Below are 20,596 nucleotides of genomic sequence, written 5' to 3'. Positions count from 1 at the left end.
GTCATAACTGTGCTATATAAATGCAAGTCCTTTCACATCTTTCATGCTGGTCACAGGATTCCGCCCTTGACCTGTGCTGGTCTCAGCACTAGGGCCCCTACACTGGTTCGCCTGACTATGGAGGTGAAAAAGTTCACTCCTTCAACAAAGCTTTTGGTCACATATCCTAATATCTCCTTATGTGGCTCGCTGCTAATTTTTGTGATGACACCTTTGTGAAGTGCCTTATGAGATTTACTATATTGATGGCACCTCCAGCAGTGCAGCCTCCAACTGGGAGGCTAGAGTGCTACTCACTGAGCCACAGGTATATCAGACTTACAGAAACAGTGTTAAAACAGTGTCAGTAAAAGGTTACTCTGAATAGATGCTGCACCCTCTTAGCACCACAATGGGGTTTGTGTGGAGTGGGGATTGAAGTTCCAAGGTTGAGCAGCCCATGCCTGACTTCTGCCTGACTTTCCACACTGTAGAAGTGGCAAGGCTCCTGCCAGTAGCTCCCCACAGCGTCGTGGTCACTTGCCACACCCTGGCACATTTCATCACTCCAAAGCAAGTTACTTACAATGAAATACTTTCTCCAATGACTTTAGATGGCAAATGTACCACCTGAGCTTTAGGTTTTATTCCCAGTCTGTCCCTCAGACATTAGCTACACATTATGTCATTCAGTTCCTAACTCATAGTGCCTGTCCGTGCTGTGGTAATAGGAGCTGCTAGAATTGGTCCTCAGTATTTTTTCAAATAGGATGCCAATGTTGTTGCTCCTGGTTATTGTCCAATGAACTCTACTGGAAAATGCCCACCTGTGGACATCAAACAAAGCTCAGCTGTGATGTGGAGTCCTATCAATTGCCCTACCCACCCACCTCGCCCTCAATATCTGATAGACAAGATGTCCACAGGCAGTGGGCACCAGTGGCACCAGCACAAATCAGAGTTTCCCTCTAATTGTACGAAAAGAATGAAGACGCAATGTAGAGAAAGGGACCCAGCTCGTATATCAGTCAACACAGGTGTCAAGGGTTAAGCCACACCAACCTGTCTGAGTGCAGGAACTTGTCTGACCCATGGCTGTTTGCTGAACTTTCTTGAGAATTAATAGCAAAAAGCGGCTTCTTCAACTGTCAATTCTGATCGCGTTAGCTTCCAGGCCTTGCTTGATGAGCCCCTAATCTGATAGCGCCCATTGAACCCTCCTCCTCAGAGAAATGCCTGTCCGACCATCCTTCTCTGTTTTGTCCTCCGTCTCCCTACAGCCTCCAGGGAGCAGCAGCTTCCAGTCTGCACCTGGCTTCCTTTCCCCACTTTTTCTTTCTGAGCAAAGTGTTTTCTCAGAGGGAATTTGAAAGGGAAGCTTGCTCTGCAGTGACAAGTAGATTCAGAACCCAGTCACGCTCGGACGTGCTGTCGGAATTTCACTTTCCTCCCTCTTCGCCTAAGCTCCAGAAAGGGGAGCAAGAAAAGCACTCACCACTGCTGGGCTGACACAGCTCACCTTCCTCCCTCAGAAACTCTGAAATTCCCTGCCGCTTAAAAGAAAACACACTGAACCGTCGTTACACATCAACGTGTCCACGTTCGCAGAAATCCACGTTCCTTGGGGTCAAAACATTTTTGCCAAAAGGTTTGAGGGCTTGTTTCATGCCCGAGTAAAAGCCACTTCTTTAACAAGTCTTCAAGAATGAATCCTTTGACGTGACTGTTTGCTTATGCGTCCTGTACAAAGCACCAGTTACCAGCAACCGTCCTCTCTGGGCTGCCAATCTCCCCTTCTTGTCTCTGCTGCCTCCGTGCGATTGATGGGTCTCTGAGGTGCCAAGTCCCTGACGGAGGGGAGCCAGCTCACACGGGAGAGGGAGAGGCTCAAGACACCAAAGGACAAGTGTCAACACTCGGCTTAGCTGTCGCCTTCAAAGTAAAGGAGCTGCACTTTCAAAGCGCCCGGTGCCTCCTAGCTGCCAAGACTAGCCCACAGCTAAATTGTGACTCTTGATAAGGTCACTTTGTTCAAAACAGTGCCGCTCGTCCTCCCTCCCCCCCACCACGCCTCTTCCAGATAACATTGATTAACAGTGTGTGAGAGGGCTAATTAAACACTGCTCACACATGGCAATTCCACGGAGCTGTCAGATCTGTTGAATAAAAATGATAAAGGTGGAGCTTGAAGAACAACCAGCCTCTTCATTCAGAGAGAAAACTTGCACGGGACCGTCTTTACAGGTTTTTAAGAAAATGTTTTTAACTCGATTCTCTCTTGTAAGACCATTTCAAAACTCCAGCCGGGCATGACAGAAGGCTGAATCACTCGTTTGTGCTGCAACTTAATTTATTCCTTCTTCATCTCTCCCGCTCCTTCAGACACAGTCCCCAAGCTCTCTTAGCACAACTTTTTAAATCTACTGTCAGATGTCAAAGTTTCTCTTTTTAGATTCTGCTCTCTCCTTCTCTTAAATTGTGTCCAAAGGCAAGTGCACTGTTAAGAGCAGGCCCTGTCCCTGCTGTGGCCTTCTGATTGCTGGGAGTTACCCACTCTCTGTCCAATATCCCCCCCAGCCCCCAGCCCCCCACAATGATATTACCCTAAGAAGAGCAGGGGAATTCTCCCAGAGTCTTGGCTGATATTGTTCACGTGACCAACAGCAGTGATACATTTCGACCGGTCATTCAGCTCTTGGGATCATGCTGCCCACAAAATGACTGCCACCTTTGTCTTCCTGCCAACATACCTTTGTGCCTCACTTCAGGAAGAGGGAGCAAATTGCAACCTAGGGCTGGAGGAGGTGGTAAAGGTAAGCTGGGGTGAGACCATGGAGACCTGGAGTTCAATACACCTGAGCTGGGATCAAGTGATTGTCAACAAGGGTTGGGCAATGAGTGGGTAACGTGGCAGGTAATGAGGGGGTTGATGATTGGAGTAATGAGGGAGGTATCAAGGGAGGTAATGAGGTAGTTGGAGTTGTGTAACGAGGAATGTAATGAGGGACGTAAGAGGGACAGAACGAAGGGTGTACCAAGGGATGTAACAAGGTACATAACTGAAGAGGTAACTAGGGATGTACAGAGGGGTGTAACAAGAAACGTAATGAAGGACAGAACAAGGGCTGTACAGAGGGACGTAACAATGGATGGAACAAGGGACATTATGGGTGACGGCGCAAGGGACGGAATGAGGGAATTGATGAATGGTGCGACAAATGAACTAATAAGCTCAGCCGTTTAAGCTCTTCAACTATGGGGACGAAATATCAAAACAAAACCAATCCATTCTCACAGATCTATATTTTCGATTAAGTGTCAGTGAACAGCAACTGGGGGGACGCAGCAATCAGGGGAAGATAGGAATCAGGCGGGATGGTAATCAGGAGGACCATCTCCTGGCTGATACTGGTTCCCCTCCCCCACCTGAAGCATTACAGTGACTATAGCACTGCCAGTACCGCCCCAACTCAAATCATCTATCTTAGCACAGCCCAGGGTTCAAACTATAATGGATGGAGCCTTAAGCCAGTGGAGAGCTCAAACAATAGCTTTTCTTCAGTTGAAGGGTTTCCTGCCCGAGGATTCTCATCAATCTCATCCAATTTTATACAGCATTTGTAAAAATACTGAGACACCACTGCCTCCCCATAGAATTTGTCAATCTGAATTAATTAGCTGAGTGGCTTTATGCCATGGGTGCTATCAATCACGTCCAACTTCTATTACCTAAGCCCTCAGATTATGCCAGTGTATAGCTTGCCAGTCCAATAACCTTCTCCGCTGACTATCATTGGTCATTCTAGTGGACTTCTGCCAAAACTGGAGCCCAAGTCCACTGGGACAACTGTAACTTCCATTGGGGCCATGTAATCAAAGTCCCTGCCTGACAGCAGAGCTGTCACCAGGCATTGTAAATGGCAGAGCCGCCATCATCTCTTAGTGATGCAGAGGTAGTGAGGCTGGTTTGAATCCACAAGCTCCTGCCCTCAGTCAGGTCTTGGGGCTGCTGTCTGCCTGTACTTCCAGCAATAATTCCCTGATCTCCGCGACCCCCCTCCACCCAATTGGGAGTTTCAGGCCTGGGCCTCAGCCTGGAGCTGGTCTGAAATATGTTCAATATTGAAAAACAAGCAGCTTTCCAGAGGGCAGGTGTGGGGAAACTCCTTAGTTTTTGGGTAGATGGAGAGGGAGGAGGAGGAGGAGGAGGGGAATGCCCAGCTGACCAGTTACATTGGGGAAAGTAGCCTCTTCTGCTGGGGGATGCCCCTGACGTCCCCCTTAAAGGCCAAAGGCTTCTTTCTCTTGATGTGACAAACTCCAGCAAGGTCAGTTCACAGATGGGCTGCCTCGGCATTCATCCCAGGAAAGGGCCTCCTGTAAGTTTTCAGGCCCAATGGGTTTTCATCTGGTAAAACATATATCTTAACCTTCTGTCCCTTAATCTTAATTCATCTCTCCTTCCGTCAGTAAGTCAATGAAAGGCAGGCTGAAGAAAAGGGAAGAAAATTGACAAAGAAAAACTTGCTTGGACTCAAAATCCCCCCCTGAACTCTGTACAGTTCCATAAATGATGTCAGCTCCTTGGCACCTAAACACTGAGCTGAGAGAGTGAATGTCTTTGAGGTACACAATCACTGAGGGGCTAACAGTCAACGCTTTTCATAGTCCATCCAAAATCACCTCACCCACTTTCCAGAACAATCTCTGGTCAGGAGCAGGAACCTGAGCTAATTTTCTTTCCCTCTCCCTAACCCAGGGAAGTAGAAGCAAAGTGTATCCGCCCACCTTTCCACATCCATCTAACACCTCCTCGACTAACAGAGGTTGACTTAACAGAGGACAGGGAACATTGCTGGTCATCTCCCTATAACTAGAAAAAGAAATACCTGCATTTATATAGCGCCTTCCACATGACCTCAGGACATTCCAATGAATGCTTCACAGCCAATGAAGTACTTTGAAGCATTGTCACTGGTGCAATGTAGGAAACGTGGCAACCTAATTGTATGCAGGAAGCTCCACCAGCACCAACGTGATAATCTGTTTTAGTGATGTTGATTGAAGGATCAATGTTGGGAGGACACCAGAGGTAATTCCGCTGCTCTTTTTCAAAATAGATCTTTTACATCCACCTGAGAGAGCTCAGTTTAACATCTCTTCCAAAAGGCAGCACCTCTGACAGTGCAGCCCTGCCACAGTACTGCACTGGAATCTCAGCCTCAGTATTTGTGCTTAGGTCTCTGGAGTGGGATTTGAATCCACCACCTCTGACTCAGAGGCATGAGTGATACCCACTGAACCACAGTTGACAACTGGGAGCTAAGTGCTAATCCTGTGTCTGGTTTTGACAAATGAGAGGGGCCCAAGGGTGAAGCTCTGGAGCCAATGTGCAGATATTATTAATGCTATTTCTTCTTTTGATTCAGTGCTAATAGAGCCACCTTCAAACTTGACTAAAGCAACACTGCTTTGGCCACATTTTAAAAATTTATGTCGAGTCATGTAGAGAGATAGGAGAAGCTGGTGCTGTTCTCCTTGGAGAAGAGAAGGTTGAGAGGAGATTTGATGGAGGTATTCAAAATCATGAGGGATCTGGACAGAGTAGATAGAGAAATTGTTCCAATTGGCAGAACTATCAAGAACCAGAGGACAACGATATAAAGTGGTTAGGAAAAGAAACAGTGATGACATGAGGAAAGCATTTTTCATGCAGTGAGTGGTTAGGATCAGGAATGTGCTGTCTATGAGTATGGTTGAGGCCAATTCAATTGTGGCTTTCAAAAGAGTGTTGGATCATTAACTAAAGAGGAAAAAGTTGCAGGGCTATGGGGAAAAGGTAGGTGGGTGGCACTAGGTGAAATGTTCTTGCAGAGAGCCAGCATGGATATGTTGGGCTGAGTGGCCTCCGTCTGTGCTCTAACCTTTCGATGATGCTATGAAAATAGCTTACAGGTAACGTATTGCATGTATATATTTATTCAAACATCGAACAACATGCCATGCTAAACTTTGCAGTCTCTTTCACAGCATTTGGAATTCCAGTGTTAATTTTCACATTCGAGCTATTTCTGGATCTGTGTCCAGCAGTTGGTAGCCACGCTATAATGTCACCATTAGAGTGATGACTGAGAATGTTCAATCTCACAGTGAGACTCACCAGACCACCAACCATTCCCCACTGCTCTCCATCCAGGCCCACCCTCATCCCAGCCCTCCGTCCAGAACCCCCATCCCAGCTCTCCTTCCAGAACCCCCTCTCTCAGCTCTCCATCCAGAAATCACCTCACTCAGCTCTCCGTCCAGAACCCCCTCTCTTAGCTCTCCATCCAGAAACCCCCTCTCTCAGCTCTCCATCCAGAAACTCTCTCTCTCAGCTCTCTGTCCAGAAACCCCCTCTCTCAGCTCTCCGTCCAGAAACCCCCTCTCTCAGCTCTCTATCCAGAACACCCTCTCTCAGCTCTCTGTCCAGAAACCCCCTCTCTCAGCTCTCCATCCAGAAACTCTCTCTCTCAGCTCTCTGTCCAGAAACCCCCTCTCTCAGCTATCCGTCCAGAACCCCCTCTCTCAGCTCTCCGTCCAGAACCCCCCTCTCTCAGCTCTCCGTCCAGAAACCCCCTCTCTCAGCTCTCCGTCCAGAACTCCCTCTCTCAACTCTCCATCCAGAAACCTCCTCTCTCAGCTTTCCGTCCAGAAACCCCCTCTCTCAGCTCTCCATCCAGAATCCCCCTCTCTCAGCTCTCCGTCCAAAACCCCCTCTCTCAGCTCTCTGTCCAGAACCCCCTCTCAGCTCTCCATCCAGAAACTCCCCCTCTCAGCCCAGAAACCTCCTCTCTCAGCTCTCCGTCCAGAATCCCCTCTCTCAGCTCTCCATCCAGAAATCCCCTCACTCAGCTCTCCATCCAGAATCCCCCTCTCTCAGCTCTCCATCCAAAACCCCCTCTCTCAGCTCTCTGTCCAGAACCCCCTCTCAGCTCTCCATCCAGAAACTCCCCCTCTCAGCCCAGAAACCTCCTCTCTCAGCTCTCCGTCCAGAATCCCCTCTCTCAGCTCTCCATCCAGAAACCCCCTCACTCAGCTCTCCGTCCAGAAACCCCCTCTCTCAGCTCTCCATCCAGAAGCCCCTCTCTCAGCTCTCTGCCCAGAAACCCCCTCTCTCGACTCTCCATCCAGGCACATTCCCCAACTCCCACTCTTTAGCCAGAAGATCGTTGGATGCCACTTGCCCTCGTTCTGTTGGAGCCACTCATTATTGGTTTGGTTTCCATTCTGCTGCTGGCCCAGAGCAGATATTCCAATTGATGGTGCTTGTCCTGATCACCGCTCCCCTCTCCACACTACAGCAGCTCCATAGTGGTGCTGAAGACCTGCCGGTTTTCACCATGTTCCAAACCGTTTTAGCAGATAACCAATAAGCAATAACTAACACAGTAAAGCTCTCACAACAAAATAACACACACTCACATTGTACCTTTCCTGTTAGTTATCAACAAACATAAAGAAGTCTTCAAGTTCACAGCATATGCCATCCAAATGTTAATATTAAGATCACATGACAATGTCCATTACATTTTTTAATCCAATCAGAAAAGGGCAATTAACCACATGTGGTTGGTGTACTGGACAGCACTAAATAATAGATAAATTCCTCCTGCAGATCCAACAACTCCTTGTTTCACAAAGAACTACCGACAGAATGCACCTCAGCAACTCCCCAAACCTCCTTCAACAGCACCTTCCAAACCCGTGACCTCCACCCCCTAGAAGGACAAGGTCAGCAGACGCATGGGAACATCACCACCTGCAAGTCCCCCTCCAGGCCACACACCTTCCGGTCTGTTTAGCTTCCTCAGTGCCTCCACTGCAAGCTCATCATTAGAGGCAGGACATGACTCAAAGCCTGTGCCCACGGTGGCATTCAAGAGCAGGTAGTTCATCTGATATCGCCTCTGATGGCAAAAGAAGATGGCTATTACCCCCTCCCCCAAGTCCCCTGTGATCGGGCTGCCACTTTGAACCTGCCTACCTGGATGATTTCTGGGATCACATGGGATGGGGACCCTTTCCCTGGCAGAGTGCAGGCTTAAAAACAAAACCATGTTTGTGCCTTTTGGGCAACTATGCATGTGCCCCATGTAGGTGCCATCTCTCTGAACTCACCCAGCAGGTCATCGGAGATGGGTAAAAACCCAGCCCTGCAGGAAAACTCGGCGCCACCCCTTGCCAGAAGCTGTAATCTGTTCGTCCCTTTCACTGTGCTAGAGAGGCATGGCTGGAATGTATCTGGCAGTCTGGGCCAAGATTCCAGGCATTTCTCTCTGGAATTGGGTGCAGATTGTAGTCTGAGCGTGGGATTCTTGGAATTATGAGTGCACAACAGCCTGAGCACAGCACAACCCCCCCGCCCACACACCCCCCACCCCCCCCCCCCCCCCCCCCACCCCCGCAGTCACGCCAACTTTTACCACATTGAAAAGCAAACAGCGTTTGTAAAGTGACAGGCCTTAGATTTAAATAAGTGCAAGCAATCCCCACTCCCCGCCCCCCCACCCCACATCCCCCACCCCCCCAACATTTGCAAACCAGTCATTGCAGTGGGGGTTAACCAAGAAAATTCTTTGTCGCATTTGATAACTGGGCGGAGGTAGAGGAGGGGGAGGGGCAGAATACCAGCTCCAGTTAAAAGCTCCCGAACCAGCTACTCACAGGGAAACAAAGCAAATCATTGGCCTGATTAGTTTGTGCTGGCATTCAGCCTCCCAGCGAGCAGTTAATCCCATGCAATCTAATCTTATGTGTCCAACCTGTTTCCCTTATTCCTTTCTCTCCAATTTCCTTCAGTTATCTATCAAACCGATTCTTCAATGGCAACACTTCCATCACTAACTCCCATTGTTCATTCACAGCCTCACAGCTCTCTTCTCCTCTTTGTCTTAGCTCTTACATTTAAATCTATGTCTCCTCAACCACTGGAAACCAAAATGTTTCTATCCACTCTGTTATATCCCTTCAAAATGTTAACCATCTCTATTAAGTATCTCTGAATCTTCCTCTGCTCTGAAAAAAGCAGCTCCAATTTTTCAAGTCTTAAGTTTGTTTTTTGACTTCCTCAGACTAGGCAAGATCCCAGTGAATCTGTGCCATTCCCTCCCATTGCCTCAACAGCCTTCCTATCATTGAAACACACAAACTATATACAATACTCCAAACGTAGTCTCTGTAAGGTTTTATATAGATTCACCATTACACCCTATGTTTTATGCTGTACTGTTTATAGGATCCACACCTGCTGATGAAGCTGAAACCAAGACACAGAGCTTTTCTTTACTGAGAGATTTTATTGACTCGTTCAGTCTCATAGCTCTCCCTCCACTCAATCCAGTGTCCCAGCTATACCCCATTTATACGCTCTTCTGAAAAACAAATGAACAAATATACACTAATGAGCTAATTGAAAGCTCCTTAAAGGGTGACAAAAAAACAAAAGACTTTCAAAGGAAACTTAACAAATCAAATTAAAATGTCATTTCTAGGACTGGAGGCAGGACTCCCGCCCTCAGTTGGGAGGAAATCTGACTGGCCAGCAGCTCCCTAGTCCCTACAGCACCAGGAGTTGCAATGGATAGAACTGGGACTGCAAGCAGTCCCAGAGTCCAAGTTCCAGGAGTATAGGGCCAGGTAAGCTTTGGGGGTCTCAGGGCTGGGAGAGCAGATGAGGCCTGGAGGGGTGGACAGAGGGGGTAGGGGTGTCGGTGGAGAGGCCAGGTTGGGGGGAGGGAGCTCCCTGATGGCTTTTGAGGGGTAGCCCAGTGTTAAAAGGAGGTTGTTGATGGAGGCCCCCCCCCCCACCCCCCATCCACTACTGCCCTTCCCAACCTAGGCCTGAACAGGGTTAATATTTGGGCTTCCTCCCTACCCTGAACTCTTCCCGCCAGCCTGAAAATTGAGGCTGGGCAGGTCAATAATTGGCCACTGAAGGGCCTCAATTAAGACAAGGGCTAGGCATCACCCGACCCAGCGTAAAATTGTGGAGAGGTTGGGGCGAGCGGGAACCTGGTGGGAAGACCATCCAAGGAATTTTATGGTCACTCCCTGTCTACACACCCGTCAATGGGGAAATGTAAAATTCTGCATTAGATTCTCAGATGCAGCACTTGGTGGCCTTAGTGCAGGAGGTGGAAAGCAGGAGAGAGATCATCTTATTGCGGGGGCCAAGCAGGCCCTACAGACATACGTGATGAAGGCAGGAGGAACAAATAGCCACAGAGCCAATGTCAGGAGTCTGGCCTTGAGGACCTGGATGTAGCACCGGAAAAAGTTCAATGACCTCACACAAGCAGTCAAGTGATGGAATCTCCCACCAACCACACCATCGCCCTCACACACTGCTCAATGCACCACACCCCCACCCAACAGCAAGCTCCAACAATCAGGCTCATGCCTAACATTCAAATGCTCCACCTCACCTTCACAGTTACCACTTCAGCAAGCTTCAAAGCCACATCTCAGTTTCTGCATATTTCCAATTATTCAGCTCTGACAGGCACATCACCTACATTGCAACACATTCACTGACACACTTCCCTCTCTCTCGGAGGATGAAGTCCCATAACAAGACACAGCAACAACGAACAAGGGAAACAAACACGGCTGCATGTCCTCACCTTATTGGTGGAGGCAGTGCTCAGTATTATTGGCACAGCTATCACTGAGGCCATGGTAACTGGAATCACTGAAGCCACTGAGGAAGACAGTATGTCCCTGCTTTATACACTGACCCATATCTCACTTCACCCACCTCCTGCTGTCTGGTATACAGGACACAAGAAGCGCATTTGATGCTTACCCCCTCTCTCACCTTTAACCCCCAACCTCTCCTTCCATTACAATCTTTCGCTCTTCTCTATTTCATTGATATTATGGTTATTTCTCCTCTGACTTTGTTTCTTATTCCTTCCTAAACTTAGAAGTCTTTTTCCACCTTTGGATTCTGTGTTTGAGGAGAGGAGAGGGAGGGGCAGTGGATTAGATATACAGCCATTTCACCTCTTGGGCATGGATCTAACTCCAGCCTTGACTGATTGGCTGGAAGTCCCCTTGACGTACAGGTATCCAAAATGAAATGAGTTTGGGAGGGGGTCTCTCTGGTTACCGGTGGGGAGAAATCTGACATGGAAAATTGCCCTTCTGACACCTTTTCCCCATAGTTTGAAGTTGCTCGCATTACAGTGTGTGGCACAGATCACAGGTCACCTGCCGCCCCTTGACCCCAGGATTGTGTGCAATGAGGGGGGGATAGGGAGAAAGAGGGTGCAGGAAACCTGTCTGTCCCTTGAGCCCAGGATGATGCATGTGTGTGGTGCAGATCACCTGCCTTCCCTTTGACCTGAGGGCACGGAGGGTAATGTGGGTCACAGTTTGCTCAGCTGCCCTCTGACCCCTCTGGGCATGGGGTCCTGGTGAAGGGTCTCTGCTTGGAACATTAGCCTGTCCTTTCCCTTCACAGACCTGAAGCATATCTCACACTCCTCCTGTTTTTATTTCCAGCCTGACACAGACTGATCGGAATTAGGAATAAATGAAGACAAACGATCTGAACAGTTAATCACAGAGGGCTAAATCAGGCCTTGCATTGCCAGGAGCCCAGGTTCAATTATTTATCATGTCACTTCTCCTCACTAAGACCAGCGTGGTCCGCCAGCAACACCATCAGCACTTTGCCTTTACTCTTGCACATCAGGCTAATTCTCTTGACAAGTTGCTGCAAGCTGGTGACTGCCACAATCCAGTTAAACAGACAGTTCTGCTCTTGGAATGACCATGTGGCACTTTTTTGCTGAATCTTTTTGCGACTTCACTGGAAGTCCTTTAAATAAGTTGCCGGTGGCTTGACCAGGCACCATGGCCTGTCAAAATATTAAAACTTCCTCCGAAGATGACCTGTTGAATGATAATTATCCCTTATTTTGTTTTCTCCCCTCCGCCCCAGGAAATCAGGGCAGTGAGGGAGAGCTGTTGCGTAGTTTGTTTAAATCAGCACCATGTTAGCTAACGGCAAAAAGCTGCCCCCTGGTTACCCTGGCAACAGGACACCTCACAGGCAACACCCCAAGCCAAATGAACTGCGTTAGAATTCTGGGAGGAAGGGAATGCAATACAATCAGCTGGCAATGCTGGGACAGCAACTGCAGCAAGAGTGGGTCACAGAGAAATGCTGCACCCCCTGAATGGAAGGGTGGTTCCACCTTAAGTGGCCTTATCTGGTCCTCTCCCAACGCTCGGCAAGGATCACTAGAATCCAGGCCGGTGATCCCTTTGCTGCCTCACTGGCTGAGATTGGCCTTCTCAAACTAGCGGCTTTGTTTCTCTGTGCCGCTCACTGCCCTAACCAGTTGTCAAAGGGGGCAAATGAAATCTCAGTCTCCAATACTCAATAACCTTTTTTAAAGATTACGATCCCTATCAGTCTCTTCCCACTCCCCCACCCCAACCCACAAGCCAAGATTGATGTCCTCCACACACCATAACCTACCAACACGCACTAAGTATCCAGCCCGGCCCTTCCACCAGCAGCATATTGTGGCTCTGTGTACAGGACACACTACAGCAACTCGCTCACAATAAAGGTCGTTGAGGTATAAGGAAGATGAGCTGCTGTTAGTTTCTGCTAATCGTAGCTGACAGTGACTGCCAAAGGCATCAATCTGGAGCAACTTTGGAGGGTTTAATGATTGCACCAATGTGAGGGAGCAGAATTAACTTGGGCACAGTCGATGGTGTTCGTATTTCTATTATGTGACAACCCAGATGGAAGAAGGCGAACTAGACAGGCCAGGGTCTTTTTTCCTCCAATTATTCCTAGGCATCCTCCCCCAACTCCCCCTTATCCATCTGCCAGTTTAATCATTACAACAGAGAAATGACTGCGATATTAGTTCAGCGACACTCAGTGCATTCACACACCATCAGCTAGTTTAACAGAGCAGCTAACCCATTTAAAATAAAAAGGTTAAAGCCCCTATTAAAGCAGCAGACAGCAGAATGCTGTTCTGGAATGCTAATATCACAAGTAGCCATTTCCAGGCTCACAATTCTGACGTTAGTTCTGCGCTTTCACATCTCCAGGCTCTGTAATGCCCTTGAGCTACTCCCATAATTATATAAATTGAACCATAAATCTATGTAAATGCCTTCTCGTTTCTGAAGGCCTCATTTTCAGGATTTTAGATCGTTCAGTGTTACAATCATCCAGATTCTTGAAAGAAAGAAAGAGTACCATCTCCTCTTTCCAACATCATGACTGTTACTATTCTCCATTCTTATAGACCAGCCATCTGACAGCTCTTTCCCTGGAAGCTTTGAACATTCACACATTGCTTTCAACTTGCTCATCCTTGTCTCAATCTTAATCTCTGGACTTGTGCTGTGATACATGCCCCTGTCCTCGGCATAGCCGATGGTCACTGAATTCACCAAATTCACCACACACACACAAGCACACGCGCACACACACGTACACACACATGCACACCACCAACCACCCCCCAACCCCCCCCCACTCCTGGCCTCCTCCCTTCAACCTGTAAGGAACACCACAGAAAATGGATATTCGAAACCTTGTCGGAAATAAACAACAGCGACCGTGAGCTGCAGGGCAGAGGCTGATCTCGGACCTCTGACTGACAGCAGCGGAAGTTCACACACTGCATCATTGTGGTCTGGGAGTGAAGAGTGAGGCTGAAAAGAGACAGAGAGACGGCTAACAGAAAGAAATTGGAGGAGCTGTCATCCTACTGCTACTTCCATCTCTACTTCCCTGTGTCAGGTTAACACCCCTTTCCATTTGCTCAGGAAGCAAAGGGTTATCATATTTTCATTGACCAGTCTCCAGAATTACTCGATCATGATCAGTTGTTTCACTCTCTAGACCTCCTTGGCCCCCTGCTCTCCAAATTCTTGCTCTTCAGTCTTCTGGGGTCCATCACACTTTGCTCAATAGGAGCCTCGTGCTCTCTGCACCTTAGTCTATTGTTGTCCAGTACCACAGAGCCCCTTACTCTCTATTCCCTCTTTATTTCTTACTTTCTGTTTCCCCTCTCATAAAAACCTAGGAAATAGGGGCAGTAGGCCATTCAGCCCCTCGGGTCTGCTGCACCATTCAACTAGATCATGGCTGATCTTCTACCTCAATGTCATTTTCCCATTCTATCCCCATATCCCTTGATACCTTTGATATCTATAAATCTATCGATCTCGGTCTTGAACATATTCAATAACTGAGTCTCCATGTGCCTCTGTGATAGAGAATTCTAAAAAGTCACCACCTCTGAGTGAAGAAATTCCTCCTTATCTCAGTCCTAAATGGCCTACCCCTTATACTGAGACTGTGTCCCCTGATTCTGGACCAACGACCCTCCCCCACCCCCCACCACTGCCCCTGCCCCACCCCGTCCGAGGGAAACATCCTTTCCTGCATCTACCCTGTAAGGATTTTGTTTCAATGAGATTACCCCTCATTCTTCTAAACACCAGAGAATACAGGCCCGGTCTCCTTAATCTCACCCATTAGGACAATTCCAACATCCCAGGGATCAGCCCAGTGAACCTTGGTTGCACTCCCTCTATGGCAAGTATATCCTTCCTTAGGTAAGGAGACCAAAACAGTACACAATACTCCAGGCGCGGTATCACCAAGGCTCTATACAATGATAATCTTTACTCCATGCTCAAATCTTCTTGCACTAAAGGCCAACATACCATTTGCCTTCCTAATTGCTTGCTGCACCTGCATATTAGCTTTCAGTGACTCTTAAACAAGGACACTCAGGTCCTTTGTGGACATCAACCCTTCCCAATCTCTCAATGCTACAGAAATACTATGCATTTCTGTTTTTCCTACCAAAGTGCATAACTTCATGTTTTTCCACCTGATATTCTATCTGCCATGTTCTTGCCCACTCACTTAGCTTTTCTAAACCTCCTTGAAGCCTTTTTGCATCCTCCTCACAACTCACATTCCTACCTAGTTTTGTGTCATCAGCAAACTTGAAAATATTACATTGTTCCCCAAATCATTGATATATATTGTGAATAGCTGGGGCCCAAGCACAGATCCTTGTGGTAACCATTAGTTATATAGCCTACCAACCTGAGAATGATACATTTATTCCTACATTTCTGTCCATTAACTAATTCTCAATCTGTGTCAGTATTTAACCCCAATCATATTTGCTCTAATTTTGTTTACTAACCTCTTGTGTGAGACCTGATCAAAAGCCTTCTGAGAAAATAAATATACCATATCCACCGGTTCCTACTTACCTATTCTGCTAGTTACATCCTTAAAAAACACCAACAGGTTTATCAAACATGATTTCCCTGTCATAAATCCATGTTGACACTGCTCAATCCAACCATTATTTTCTAAGTGTTGAGTTATTACATTCTTTATAACAGATTTGAGCATTTTCTGTACTCTTTCTCCGCTTTCTCTCTCCCTGCCTTCTTAAATAGTGGGGTTACATTTGCTACCTTCCAATCTGCAGGAACTATTCCAGGATCTATAGAATTTTGGAAGATGATCACCAGTGCATCCACTATCTCTACAGCCGCCTCTTTCAACACCCTGGGGTGTAGATCATCAGCTCCAGGGGATTTACCAACTTTTAGCCCCATTAATTTCTCCAGGACTACTTTTTTACTAATTCTAATTTCATTCCTTTCCTCATTCTCACTAGTCCCTTGATTCTCTAGTATTCCTGGGAGGTTTCTTGTATCTTCCTCTGTGAAGACAGACAGAAAGTATTTCTTTCATCTTTCTGCCATTTCCTTATTCCGCATTATAAATTCTCTATTCTCTGCCGGTAATTTGTCATTGCTAACCTTTTCCTTTTTACAAACCTGTTGAAGCTTTTACCGTCCATAATTGTGTGTCTTGCTAGTTTATTTCCATATTCTATTTTCTCTTTTTTTTATCAGTTTCTTGGTCCTTCTTGGCTGAATTTTAAATTGCTCCCAATTTTCAGGCTTACAAAGACAAAAACAGAATTACCTGGAAAAACTCAGCAGGTCTGGCAGCATTGGCGGAGAAGAAAAGAGTTGACGTTTCGAGTCCTCATGACGCTTCGACAGAACTTGAGTTCGAGTCCAAGAAAGAGTTGAAATATAAGCTGGTTTAAGGTGTGTGTGTGGGGGGCGGAGAGAGAGAGAGAGAGAGAGGTGGAATGGGGGTGTGGTTGTAGAGACAAACAAGCAGTGATAGTCAGGATTACCACTTTTTTGGCAACTTTATAATAGTGGGGTTACACTTGCTATTTCCTTACTAAACATGGTTTGTAGTTCTATTCTGCAGTTCTGAAGAGGGCCCATATTTAGCTCAAAACTCCCCACAGTTGCTGCCAGACCTGCTGAGTATTTCCAACACAGTTTTTTTTTTCAGATTTCCAGCATCTGCAGTATTTCACTTTTATATTATTGCAGCTCTATGATTTATATTAGAGAAATCCATTCATGTGTGTTTAAAGTACAGCATGTTCCAATACCGGTACTATGGTTTCTGCCTAGTGACAAGGGTGGGATCCACTGCGAGTGTGTTGATGGATTCCCCAGACCAGTTCAAGAAGGATCTGTCAAGATTAGGCAGTCATTTTCTAGTCAAGTCAGTTTTTATCTGAAGAGTAGTGTCCCAGATAGGGTACTAGGAATAGAGTCAGGGAGAGGTCCCAAGAAGTGTCCCAGAGAGAGGGACAAAGACAGGGGACAGAAACAGGCCCCAGTTAAGTTAAGAAAAAAGAAAGGAGCAGAGTAACAAGTCAGTCAGCAAAGAGATTCCAAGAAGCAAGGGTGCTGGGCTGGCTCTGCAACTAGGACTCAGGAGAAGACCCAGGAGCTGTTTGGTGGTTCCATGTTGTGGAAAAAGTTAGGGTTAGAAGAAACCATGGGAGCCACGCACAGTCACTGTGTGCACACCAGAAAGTGGAGGCAGAAGGTCTGAAGTCTCCAATAAGAAATCTTTCAAAAAGCTTGATGAGGAACTGAGTTTAAGGAGCTCATGTATTTGCTCTGAAGTTAAAGCAATAGTGAGTTTAGATTTCAGTTTCTGGTGTCTCAGGAAGAAATTCTAACTCAAGACAGCATCTAGTGAATGCTCAGATGTCCGCCAGAACAAAACGACTTGAAACTGAGCTAACCAAGGCCAGGAACCTTGGTATTGAGGCATTGGTAAATCTTCACTGGGGTTTTGTGTCTGTAAGAGTCGCTGGGAGATAAGGAATAGTGTGAGTTTGAATCATTTGCTGGTATCTGTTAAAAGCTTTCCAACCTTTTTGCCTGGTGTAATATAGTTCATTCTTCTTGCTTAATAAATGTGTTATTCTTTTGTTAAAAATTCATCAACAGACTCCTGTGAATCTGTGCAGTAACTGCCCTCCATGATTAAAAAAAAGTTACGATCCATCAAGCCAGGTTCCACTCTGGGATCTGACTTGTTCAGCTGGGTTCATAAGACTTGGTTTCCTTTTCTCTCTGGTCCCCTGGTTCCACACAGCCACCTTAACCTTCTGCCTCACCTTCTCACCCCCACCCCTGCACCTCCCTACCTTTGCTCCACTGCTCCTGTTGTTCTTCCTTGCTGCTCTCCCAGCTCCCCAACCCCTGCTACCCCATCCCGATTGCCCCTCCTTGCACCTCACCCCTGTTGCCCCCTCCTACTCCCCCACACCCGTTGCCCATCTTCTGCCCCGCCCCCCCCCCACCCCACCCCGCTCAGTTTTTCTAGGTCTCTCTGGTCATGTTGCTCCAATTTGACGATGGTTGCCCTGCAGCGACACCCCAGGTCGGTCGAGGAACTGCAGCTTTACCTCTGCTGCCGTTTCATGTCTGAACAGTGGTGGCAGCACCGCGCAGGAGTAAAACCAAACAGCAACAAACCATGTTGAGCTCCCTCTCTCAGGGCAAATAACACTGCAAAGGTATAGGAGGAATTTTTGGGACGGGACAGGACCGGGGGGTGGTCAAAGGTACAACAAAGGGTGCAGGTCTTTAGGAGCTCTGCCTTAGCTACGTTATGGATTCAATGGATTCAAGACCCATTCCGGAAACTTAAGCACAAAATTTAGACTGCTCGTTCACAGAAGTAACCAAGGGTGAGGCTTTAGGATGGGATGTTAAGCCAAGGCCCGGTCCGCCCTCTCTGGTGGATTCTGGAGGTAAAAGATCCCATGGCATCATTGGCAAAGGGGAAGGGAAAATCGCCTAGTATCCTGACTGAACAATGACTTCTCAAGCCACAGCACTAAAACTGATGCTCTGGCCTTTCACCTCATTGCTGTTTGTGGGAGCTTGTTGAGTTTTTCTATTTGACAACGAGGACTACATCGAAAAACAGAAAGTACTTAATTGGCTGTAAAGCATTTTGAGATGTGCTGAGGCTGTGAAAGGAGATATATAACCTCAAATTCTTTCCATAGGAGGTTCTTGAGGGCAAGGGAATTAGATAGCAAGAGAAAAGCGATCTGGTGCGATTTTGAGGACAGGGGTGCCTGTGATCTCTAACCTTGGAGCAGTAAAAGCAACAAACATGTCGGAGGAACACCGGGTGCTGGCTGGTGAAGATTGCTCAGTGCAAGATCATAAACAAAAAGATGAGCAATTATGAAATCTTGAGACAAAGGGAGATCCAAATGCTCTCGTTCTAGGTCTTGGCCATCCTTAATTTAAAATAAAAGTGCTGCATTAACATAGCTATTCTAGCGACAGTACCAAGAAGTTTCACTTTACTGTCGCTATGTCAGCTGTGTCTCAGTTGGTAGCACTCTCACCTCTGAGTCACAAAGTTCAAGTCCCACTCCAGGACTTGAGCACAAAAATCAAGGCCAACACTCCAGTGCAGTACTGAGGGAGTACTGCACTGCCATAGATGCTGTCACTTGGATGAAACTTTCCACTGAGGCCCCATCCGCCTGTTTGAGTGGTTGTGAAAGATCTCATGGCACTATTTTGAAGAAGAGCAGGGGAGTTCTCCCCGGTGTCCTGGCCAATATTTATCCCTCAATCAACATCACAAAAATGATCTAGATTATCTAGTCATTATTACATTGCTATTTGTGGAAGTTTGCTGTGAGCAAATTGACTGCTGCGTTTCCTACATTACGACAGTGACACAAGACAGAGGAGCAGAAGAAGACTATATGACCTGTTGAACCTGCTCCACCATTCAATATCATCATGGTTGATCTTGGGCTTCAACTCCAATTTCCCACCATTTCCCCATGTAACTGAGACACCAAAAATCTATCTATCTATCCCAGCCTTAAATATAGTCAATGATGGAGCATCCACAACCCTCTGGAAGAAATTTCTCCTCACCTCAGTGCTAAATGATCACCCCCTTATCCTGAGACCATTCCCCCATGTTTTAGATTTTCAAGCTAGTGGAAACAACTGCTCAGTCTCTACCCTGTCAAGCCCCTTCAGAACCTTGCATGCTTCAATGAGATCACCTTTTTATAATAATAATCAAAAGTGTTCAAAGTAAAGTCCCTATGATTTTTTGTTCCAAATTTGCTCACAGCCTGGAGGATTCAGAGCAATCCTAGAGGGTTATGTAGGATTACATAGGATATAGGACACAGAAGCAGGCCATTCGGCCCGACCAGTCCACCCGGGTGTTTATGCTCCACTCGCGCCTCCTCCCATTTTTCCTCCTCTAAATCTACCATTGTAACCCCCTGATCCCCTCCCCTTCATATGTTTGTCTAGTTTCCCCTTAAATGCATCTGTACTGTTTGCTTCAGAGTTCCACATCCTCACCACTCTTTGGGTAAAGAAGTTTCTTCTGAATTCCCTACTGGATTTCTTGATGACCATCTCATATTAATGGCCTCTAGTTATGCTCTTCCCCAAATGAAGGAACTTTCTCTCTGTATCCAGTCTGTCAAAACTTTTCATCATTTTAAAGGCCTCCATGCAGTCAGCTCCAAGCAAGGCCCAACCCGAGAATAGTGTGAACAGATCAGTTCAGTATGTCGGAGATACACGCCAAGAGATTTTGAACCCGAAAGGAAAGGATGATGATGCACTGAGACCAAGTTTACCATGCATAATTCAAGTAGGCCTCAGGCTTCACCCTGCATAGTTCATGTAGGCCTCAGGCTTCACCCTGCATAGTTCATGTAGGCCTCAGGCTTCACCCTGCATAGTTCATGTAGGCCTCAGGCTTCAGTTTCACACTAAAAACAAATTCAAAACCTTGATTACCACACCAGTATGTAAGTAATTTGTTTTTCTTCACAGGTGGCTATTTAACACCAAGCGTAACATTTACAGTGTTAGCACACTTGCTGTGTCTAGGGTTGCTAACTCTCCTGGATTAATCGTGTTGGCATTTTGCCCCGACACCTGCTGTGAGCAAACCTGAGAAAAATCAGAGCAGCATTAAAGACAATTGTGTGCTTTCTGTTCGCTCACTCACAATCATTCTATCAGCTTACGAGCAGTCCAATTGGTGTGAGAAGGCAGGGTGCTGAGGAACAGACATACCACGCCACCAATGGCAGGAATGTGGGGGTGGGGCAGGCATCTCCTTAAATCAGCCCAAGCAGAGTTGGCGACCCTAGAA

The 20,596-nt window shown here is 46.9% G+C and overlaps 1 protein-coding gene across 7 annotated transcripts in view; it reads right to left on the bottom strand.

Annotated features, from left to right (window-relative positions):
• The window catches only part of LOC121293715 (caskin-2-like), a 296,419-nt gene that overhangs the window by 163,994 nt on the left and 111,829 nt on the right, over window positions 1-20,596 (bottom strand). Inside the window, exon 1 of one of the 7 annotated variants that reach the window (XM_041216915.1) lies at window positions 1,042-1,517. The exons of the other annotated variants lie outside the window; for them this stretch is intronic. Coding sequence (XP_041072849.1) covers window positions 1,042-1,072 — 31 coding nt within the window. The 5' untranslated portion in view covers window positions 1,073-1,517. Of the gene's footprint in view, window positions 1-1,041; window positions 1,518-20,596 lie in introns of those variants that run through there. 7 annotated transcript variants of the gene reach the window in all.

This window comes from Carcharodon carcharias, chromosome 22, assembly GCF_017639515.1.
Source record: "Carcharodon carcharias isolate sCarCar2 chromosome 22, sCarCar2.pri, whole genome shotgun sequence".
NCBI lineage: Eukaryota > Metazoa > Chordata > Chondrichthyes > Lamniformes > Lamnidae > Carcharodon > Carcharodon carcharias.
Note: the sequence above shows the minus strand (reverse complement) of the source record. Positions and strands in the feature narration are given on the sequence as shown.